This window comes from Myotis lucifugus, unplaced genomic scaffold, assembly GCF_000147115.1.
Source record: "Myotis lucifugus unplaced genomic scaffold, Myoluc2.0 scaffold_679, whole genome shotgun sequence".
Taxonomy (NCBI): Eukaryota; Metazoa; Chordata; class Mammalia; order Chiroptera; family Vespertilionidae; genus Myotis; species Myotis lucifugus.
Window position 1 is genome coordinate 59,154 of NW_005871727.1, and position 10,119 is coordinate 69,272.

The 10,119-nt window shown below is 39.1% G+C and overlaps 1 protein-coding gene across 1 annotated transcript in view; it reads left to right on the forward strand.

The window, feature by feature from the left end:
- The window catches only part of LOC102440046 (arf-GAP with Rho-GAP domain, ANK repeat and PH domain-containing protein 2), a gene marked incomplete at its 5' end in the record, with an annotated part of 66,851 nt that extends 57,021 nt beyond the window's left edge, over positions 1 to 9,830 (forward strand). Inside the window, 2 exons of the mRNA XM_006105391.2 lie at positions 3,807 to 3,941; positions 7,674 to 9,830. Coding sequence (XP_006105453.1) covers positions 3,807 to 3,941; positions 7,674 to 8,066 — 528 coding nt within the window. The remainder of the gene's footprint in view (positions 1 to 3,806; positions 3,942 to 7,673) is intronic.
- Positions 9,831 to 10,119: the final 289 nt, after the last annotated feature.

A 10,119-nucleotide genomic window follows, 5' to 3' on the forward strand; every position in this document is an offset into this window, starting at 1 on the left:
CACATGGGTATGCTGGGTAGCAGGTTGGATATAAGGATGAAAAACTCAGGCAAAAGGTTGGGGCTGAAATGTAAATTTTGGGCAAGTCAGTATTTAGATTGTATTGAAAACCATGAGTTTGGGTGAGATCTGAGAGAGAGAATGAGAGAGGGGGTTGTATGGGAGAGAGAAAGAGATGGCAGACAAGCCCTGGAACATTCTAAATTTAAAGGCCTAGTATATTAAAAAAAAAAACAGCAAAAGAAATGAGAAGGGTTGAGGAAGGAGGAACATGTAGGTGATTGCTACAGAATATTCTATCAAGGAATTTGCCATGTAGATAAATGAGGCTGTGACTAGATAGAAACAAGGAGTCGAGGTAGGTTTGGGGCTATTGATTTGTCTTTAAAATGGGAGAGTGTATACTTTGCCTCTATGCTGATGCAGACAATCCAGTAATTGGAAGAAAAGCTAATTTTTTTAGGAAGAGGGTGATGATTAAACCAGCAGAGGCCCTGGGCAGATGTGAAGCAATGTAAGTGCCCATTGGTTCATCATTGCTGGAAAAATCAGCAGCAGCACAGTGTGGCACATTTGTCCTCAAATTCCTGACTATGTATTCTGGCCACTGAGCAATTATAGATATGACTGGAGAAAAGTTATTTAAGCAGAGCAGTACTGATTGAAGAGAAGGGAGCCTCGCTTACATGGCTGTGAACACAGAGGAGATTGGTACATTTCATGATGGGGAAAATGAACATCTTGAATGATTATTAATAATCTTAAAAATTAAATCAGCATGGTCACTCCACTGGGGTATATTAGAAGTGCGGGGAAGAGTAAAAGATGAGATTTCTTCAGAGAGGGAGAAAACCAGTTGCACGGTAGTCAGGTAATGCTGCGTGCTCACTTGAAATTTAAACTTAATTTAAGATGAGATGCATCTCCAGAGTGATCTAATTTATTTTCCTTCATCAGTCCATAGGTACCCATAGAATTGGGTTTAGGTTCAGGGCTTAGCCACGCACATGTGAGGGGGAGAGAAAGAGCACAGGACTTGAAGGAGTTGTTAAGGAGGTGAGTATACTCTTTGGCCATGAAACTGAGGCCAGGCTGTGAAGGAAGTGGGGAAAATGAGCAAAGTGGAATGGATTGAAGGTCTTAAGGAGCCTAAGAATGCTTCTAGTGAATGAAACTAAATGAAGTGAGCTGGAAAGATACGAGGTCAAGATCAGAAGTGAGAGGCAAACCCGGTGTTCACTGCAGCATCATCACCCTAGCCAAGGTGTGGAAACAGCCGAAGTGTCTGTTGGCAGATGGATGAGTGGGTCAAGAAAATGTGGTGTACATGCACAATGGAATATTATTCAACTTTTTTTAAAAAGAGAAATACCATCCTGTGCAACAACATGGATTAACCTGGAGGGCTTCATGCCAAGCGAAATAAGCCAGACTGAGAAAGACAAATACTGCATGGTATCACTTACATGTGGAATCTTAAAAAACACCACACAACTCAAACTCAAAAACAGAGAGTGGAAAAGTGGTTGCTGGAGTGAAGGGAGGCGGGTAGAGAGGTTGGTCAAAGGATAAAAAATTTGTAGTTATAAAATGAATAAGGCCTGATGATTTAATATATAACATGGTGACAGAAGTTGATAACACAGTATTGTATAATTAACATTTGCTTAGAGAGTAGAACTTAAATTTTCTTACACACACACACACACACAGTAAATATGTGAGGTGATGGATGTATTAATTAACTCAGTGGGGGGGAATTCTTTCACAACACATGTTTATATCAGATCATCATGTATACCTTAAAATATTTTACAATTTTATTTGTCAGTTATACCTCCGTAAAGCTGTGGGGAAAGAAACTAGAAAGTGGGAGACAAATGAAGATTTGGGGATGTGATCATTGGTTATAATAATGGAAGTATGATCTCAGCTATATGGTCTATGCGGGAGAACATTGGAAGTCACTTATACATAACTGGAAGTATCAGAACATATTGCTTAGATCTAATGATTTCTGCTGTTGGGGAAAATACCTCTTGGGTCATTCAGTGAGACCTAATGAGGCAGTATCCAGAGCATTGTTTATAATGTCAGTAAAAGAAATGGTGTTTGAAAACTGCATTTGCTCTTAGGTTCCTCAGAATGTCATTTAATGCATGCACTATACACCAGTGAGTAAAAGCGTAAGCATAACTCATAGGATTGCCTACTTCCTTCCCAGCCAGTTTTCTCCCAGCTTTACACGTTGGGAACATCCCACGTATATAACATCAAAATTATTTTATCAAGTGTGGGACCATGGCATAGAAATGTTATGAAGCTTGTCACTTTCCCTCTGATTAAAATATTGCAGACATCTACAGTGTTTGGTTTGTTGAACCAAGGTAAATACTTCCTTAAAATTCAAGAACAGACCTTATGCATATACACTAAGTCTGGTAATAAGTAGGACCTACACTGTAGGATCACTGAGGATGAAAGGCGATAATACATGTATATCGATAAGCCCAAAGTCTAGCAGTATGCCCCTCAATATAAATCAGCTATTCTATAATGGGTATGCAGTCAGCCTTTGTTGAAATGAATTCGGTGCTATAATACCCTACATTAAAATACTAATTGCAACATAAGAACAAGACTCTGTTGAGTCTTAAGAGTAGTGGAAAATAAGAGTAGGCATTCAGCTATATAGCTTACCAAATGTTTTTCATTTCACCGTAACATCTGTAAGCTGCTCATTTTATAGTTGGTGTTCTGTATTTCTTTCATAGATTGTTGTCTGAAAATCAATTTGCTTTTCCCAACATCTGACAAGTGAATCTACCCTGAGGAGTGGAAAAATCTTTAAAGATTTTTCTTTTATCTGCATATCTCAAGGATTTATCAGTCAAGAGCTTCTATTTTTTACCTGTGGATATTTTTCCCAGTTGCAAAATTAACTTTTTCCCAGTCATATCTACAACTGCTCGGTGGCAAGAATATGTAGTCAATAATTTGAGAACAAATGTGCCACACTCTCTGTTGTACAATGATTTTCAGTATAAATGTCTGTGTACAAGGTAACATTTCTCTGGAACTCGATTAGATGAAAAAGTAACATTTTAAAAAGGTCATACATTAAGGCTAATTTTTCTGGTGACGTGCCTAAGGTAGACTTGGGCTACATAAGGTGAATTTATTATGTTTACACTGAAGTCCTCTGGCGGAGAGAACAAACGTGAACACATAGTTACGTTGATTACAGGGCCGAGAAGTGTAGACAAGTATATTCTTTTTCTCCCACGAATAGATGTGCCAGTTTTTAAAATATTTCACCCCTTGCCCTGACCGGTTTGGTTCAGTGGATAGAGCGTCGGCCTGCGGACTGAAGGGTCCCATGTTCGATTCTGGTCGAGGGCATGTACCTTGGTTGCGGGCACATCCCCAGTAGGGGGCGTGCAGGAGGCAGCTGATCGATGTTTCTCTCTCATCGATGTTTCTAACTCTCTATCCCTCTCCCTTCCTCTCTGTAAAAAATGAATAAAATATATTTTAAAATTTTATTTAAAAAAAAGAATATTTCACCCCTTTTGGTTTGGTAAGTAGTACCGAACGCATGTATTTGAGACTTAGATATTGAACTGAGACCTCAAAGCTCAGTTCACTTAAGAGTTTTACGTCCTCCGGCGATGCAGCGATGGCGTTCTCATAGGAAGCAGGTCACTGGATGTGTGTGTGTGAAAAGCGAGCCAAGTGGCTCTGTAACAGGGTGTACACCCCAGAATAACGTCACACACCAACGGCAAGAAATTGTGTTTCCACAGCATGAAAATGATATACGGCCACCCGCTGGAAAGCAACGGAAACGCTCTATAACCAAAAACCCCAAAATCGGAGGTTTGCCTCTCATTCCCATCCAGCAGGAGAAAAATGCCACCCAAGCCTGGAGAAATATCGAGGTAGGTCAGGATTTTATTTCGTTTATGTTAATTCTAGCATTTGTTTTCTTCGGTCTTACTGTGATTGAGTGCACTCATTAATTCATTGGCTTCAAAAAATCAGGAATAATATCTTTGAAAAGCATAAGAAAAATCACACCCGTCAAGAAAACATGAGAAATTCTATGGCATGTTTTAGAAGTTTTGTGTTTTTTTTTTTAACTTCTTTGAAATGATTAGTGTAATGATGCCATTGACTGTTAAATATGCACAGTACCACCTGTTTGCTTATCCCTAAATTAGCCGAGCCATTTTAAATACGTGTACAGAAGCTCTGGTGGTCAAATCACAGTCTCAAATTAGTCTTACAGGTTTACTTCTAACAATCTGAGAATGAGCCCATAGCAGCAGATGTCTGCTGAAGCCCTGGTCACTAGACTTCCTAGTGACATATTCAAGCAGTGGTTTGGGAACCGATGGGGTGTCCCAGTTAATTTAAGGAGCTGCAAGATAATCTCTGAGCATCAAAAAAGATTTGGCATTTTTTTTCCTGAAAGCTGCGATTTGTTCCCCTTCTCACCTTGAGGGCAGGGAGAGCAGAAGTGGCATCAACCTGAGCTTGAAGTGCAGGCTCTTCAGGAAAGAGTGGAGGCTGTTTACACTCAAAACGCCCTGCTCTGGGGCTAATGCACATTTCAGTGCCTCCATTGAGTCTCTCAGAGCAGAAAGAAATGCATGTAAAAGATGTCCTTCTTCTTCGAGGCTGGGTTTGGAATTAAGCTGTTTGAATTTCTTGCTTTCCAAACAGAAATACCTTTTGAAAGACTAAAGCCATTTTAACTTACTGATCAGATTTTAAGAAATATTTGTCCATGCCTATCTCTCTTTGAACACTTATCTCATTAGAATATTCCTCTTCTCTAAAAAGATAAAAGCTTTGGAAACATTGGTTTATTACCTTTGTTGCCTACTTGGTCCTTCTGCACTAATGTAATCAAAGAGAAGAATAATCTTCCAAGAAATCATGAGCTTGTTTCTCCTGCCATTCTGGGTAATAAACTGCCCTACAAAACTATGGATTCCTTAGCTAATCTAGAAGCTTAAAATTCCAAGGGCTGCATTTCCCAGAAACCAAGGTTGGGAGAGACAGGTTGAACAAGTGAAGCCAACATAGGGAGTGGGTATGCCCTATAGTGACCCCAGTTTGTCCTGACATTGTCTTAGGATCAATTATAGCCCAAAGCAAAAGCTATAGTATTGGTATTAAAATACATTAATCAGTACCAGTTAAGAATTGGGATGATAATTGAATATATAATTGTTATCTAATACAAAATGCAAAATTTCAGAGACAATGTTTTTAGCATACTTAAGACCAGGGAGCTGAACTAAAACACTGAAGATATTGTTGAAGGCTTTTAAAACAACTCCATGAAATATTAATAGAAAAATTAATGAGTAGTTAAACCCAAGATTTTTTTGTAAATTTAAGTGCGGTGATTTGGTGATTCACCGTATAGGCAAAGAGTGCTTAAAAATATTCCAACGTTGGGTGAAAGTTGAAAGTTTAAAAAGCATTAAAACAAAATTAGTGAAAATTAAATTTTTTTCCTATGAACTATAAACCTCCTAGAAAAAAACCCAAAACATAAGCAGTTAACTCTGACATTGCTCTTAGTAATATATATATTTTTTAAATATCTCCTTGGGCAAGGGAAATGAAAGAAAAAAATAAACAAATGGGACTACATCAAACTAAAAAGGTTTTTCACAGCGAAGGAAACAAACAAAATGAATGAAACAACCTACTGAATAGACGATATTTGCCAGTGTTACATCCAATAAGGGATTATTGTCCAAACTCATACAATTTAACACCAAAAAACAATCCAATTAAAAAATGGGCATAGGGCCCGCTGCTGTTCCTCAGTGGCTGAGCATCTACCCACGAACCAAGAGGTCATGGTTTGATTCCTGGTCCCGGCACATGCCCGGGTTGTGGGGGCTCGATCCCCAGTAGGGGGCGTGCAGAGGTAGCCAATCAATGGTGTTTCTCATCTGTGTTTCTATCTCTCTATCCCTCTCCCTTTCTATCTCTCTAAAAAAAAAAAAATTAAAAACATTGAAAAAAATAAATACTTAAAAAATAAAAAATGGTCATAGAACCTGTATAGATATTTCTGCAAAGAAAACATACAGAAGGCTAATAGACATATGAAAACATGCTAAACATCACTAATCATCAGGGAAATGCAAATTAAAATCATGAGATAACATCTCACACCTGCCAGAATGGCTGTCATCAATAAGTCAGCAAGTGTTGGCGAGGTTGTGGAGAAAAGGGAACCCTTGTGCACTGTTGGTGGGATTGTAAATTGGTGCAGCCACTATGGAAAACAGTACAGAGGCTTCTCAAAAACATTAAAAATAGAGCTACCTATGAGCCAATGATTCACTTCTGGGCATTTATCTGAAGAAATCCAAAACACTAATTTGAAATATATATAATCCCTGTATTGCAGCGTTATTTACAATAGCCAAGATATTGAAGCAACTTGTGTGTTCATCAACAGACAAAAGGATAAACAAGATGCAGTACATAAATATAATGGAACACTTATCTCATTAGTATTGAACACTATTACTCAGCCATAAAAAAATGAGATCTTACTTGGTACAACATGGATGGGCTTGGAGGGTATGCTAAGGGAAATAAGTCAGATAGAGAAAGACAAATACCATATGATGTCACTTACATGTGGACTCTAAAAGAAACCTCACAAAATAAATGAACAAACAAAACAGAAACAAACTCATAGATACAGAGAAGAAACTGATGATTGCCAGACAGGAAGGGGGCTGGGAAGATGGGTAAAGAAGAAGGGATTAGGAGTATTAAGTTGCCAGTTGATAAAAGCAGTCACGGATGTAAAGCACAGCATAGGAAATATACTCAACTCTATTATAATAACGGTAAGGTGCCAGGTGGGCACTAGACTTACCGGGGTGATCACTTCATAAGGTATATAAATGTCTAATCACTATGTTGTGCACCTGAAACCGTAATTGAGGGGAAAAATTAAAAGGAAAGTGTACCTCTATACCATCGCAGGTATTGTGACAGTGAATTTCCATGCCTGTAGGTCCTTACAGTTTACTGAATGAACATGTACTCTAATCTACTGGTGTTTTTAAAAATATTTCTGTGGAATTCTAATATTATGTGGGAGGAAAGATTTTACTAAATATTTTGGGAGGAAATTAAAAAAAACACACACAGAAAGAAGTTAAACAGATTTCTCTGTCATAATACTCCTCAGCGTCTTTAATATGCTGTTATCTTGAAGAGAGGCTGTGGTACAAACAGCATTTCCCCAAACTCAGGGGCCACAGCGACTTCCTTTTCTCTGTGAGTATAACTACAGATACACGGACATGTGTCACATCCAAGCAAAAGGGAATCGGAAGAGGCAAGTTGGAAAAGACACTCGATTTAAATAACTACCCTGAAAGGCATCTTTGGAGTTCTGCGCTAAATGCACGTTCAAATGAATTTCCATGGTCTTCATTTTAGTCCACATTGTAGCTCTCGGATCAGTATTTAAATTTAGGGAAGCCACTTGTGTCAAAATTAGAACCTAAATCCTAGAAATAAGCCGGAATATAAGAAGCATCAGCTTTTATGTGGAATGCATTTTTCAAATGTAAATTGCCAAGTCCGGCTTTCCCACGCGGTGTTTCCTTTTACCCTAGAGCGCCAGAGGGGAGCTGGAGAAGCTGCGGCTCCATGAGAAGCGCGACCAGGAGCCTGGGGACAGCACGCTGAAGGACAGAGCCTCCATGGTGGCCCACTGCCTGGAGCACAGGGACGATAAACTGCGGCATCGAGCCCGGAAGCATCGCAGCCTCTACTGTCTGGAGGACACAGAGGCCGAGACCGAGGCCTTTCATGGGCAGCAGAAAGGCCCTAAAGGCTCATCAAAGACCCTGGGGAAGGCTGAGGACAGGAACGGCAGAGCCACTCTGGACGCTGATAATAAGTTGCCGTCCCAGGTCATCAGAGAACTCAGCGTGGTCCTACAACGGTCAAGAACCCTTCCGAAAGAGTTACAGGGCGAGCAGATCTTGCAGAAAGAAATAAAATGACTTGCAGATTTTTTTTAAAAAAGAACATTGCATACAATGTTTGTGTACAAATCAGAAAGCAAACTATAATGGTTTGTAACATTTGTCTAGCTGTATGTACTCATTTGAAGAGCATTTGGGAATATATATGTATATATGTGATAAATGTAAGATTTAACTTTATTTTGGTCTGAACAAAGCTTGTACAGCGCACCTGTATTAACCGTGTGTAAAAAGTCCTTGGGTTACTTTGAGTGGCCAGCCTTTTGAAGTCGGTGTCTTTTAAGTGGTGTAATTTATGAGCACAAAGATCCCACTGTACTGTATTGTATAAAATGCTGTTTAAACGAAGCCTATGAAACTATGTGTAACACATTTTGCACTTTGAGGAACCCTGTATATTAAGTTAGCACATGTTTTTAGGTTTACAGAGGGTCTACCTTAGGGAAAAGAAAGGGAAGTAAGTTGAAAATAGGGAGGGTTTATTTTAGGGGCTGCCTGTCACACAACACCGGGGTTTTAAAAAGAGGCCAGAAGTTAACAAACACCCTAAAAACTGAGGAGGTTAGGATGTATTCCAGTTCACTTTTGAGAAATAGCTTGTGAAGAAAAATGTCTAGTGACTGAGTTTTTCCCAAGAGCCTGACTCAGCCAACAAACATGCCTAATGGCACTGGCCACGCTTCGTTGGGGTGTGAGCGGACCAGCCACAGTCGACGCTCACTACACTGCAGGTCTCTGTGGGTGGCTGCTGAGAGGAGACTTACACTGCCCGGGAGGCGTGTGCACAGGGCCCGGCGTGGACGCCAATTGCACTGTTGCTGTGTCCAGGAACGTGGTCTTGGTCATCAAGAGTTCCTCGCCATGGTTTTGGTACGAACACAATTCATCATTGCAGCGTTTTGTTATTGTGGTTTTTTTGTTATTGTTTTACTGTGTACGCCCCCTTCTTGTTACCTTTAAGTAAGGTTGTAACATGGTTCTCTGCACTGTCAGAATTAACTGGAAGTATGCAGCATGCGGCCATTTTGCAGTGGGAGGTAGGGGAACAAAGCCCTATCTATCTTGACATCCACTTCGGATCAGCTACTGAGTCCATGGTTCCCCCAGGGCTTATAGTACTAATTATAGCTCATGGAAGGGGCAGCACTTTTCAGCAGTGTCTTTAGAATTCTATCAGATCTGGCAAGTTTCCATGAAAACTTATTTTATGTATGGCTGCTTTATCCCTAGCATTCCTTTTTACTCCCCTCTACTTTTTGAGTATCTTGATCAGAATTTGTATACAAAGGACCATACTTTGGTCGGTCTGATCACAGTACAGTAGTATGCTGCCAAATGCTCTGAGTTTCTTCACTGTAAAACACTTATATTTGGTGGGGATAAAATTGTTTGCCCTGGATATATGATATTTATTCTTTTAATCCAAATAGATTGGAATTTTTTTAAAGAAGAGAAAACTGCGGGTCAGTTTATAAAATAGATGGGCACTGCTGGGGAGCCTTTTGGTATTTTAGAAAAAAAATCCAAACTAAACAGTGATCCTAATAAGTGATATTTATGTTATAAAGTAAGGAGGCATATAAAAATTAATGTTGGACAACGTTGGACAATGGGAACAGTATCTGGAGTGTACGTGTCTTATCTAAATATTTTTGAAACTTGAGCTTCAAATCTAATAGCTTCTGTTTCCTGTACAATGCTCTCTGTTTTTCCAAGTGTAAGATAAGGGCTAATGATATCTCCTATATTTTGAGTAAAAATTAAAATTGTTTTACAAGTCCACCTGAGTGTGACTGTCTCTATTTTCAGAGTTTCAAGTTGTCGTGAATTAAATAAAATAGATTGTCTTTCCTTTTTTCCCTTTTAAAAAAGTTGAGTTTAATATATATGTAAAACTAGCTCATTCATTTTTTCATGTACATCAATACAAATACTGTTCTATTTTTAAATGATGAATATATGCAGACCTGACACAAACAGAGTGATGTTACTTTAACTTTCATTTCTGTAGCCGTAAAAGTAATTACTAGACATTGGAACAGCCGTATGATCCAGCAATTCCACTTTTGGT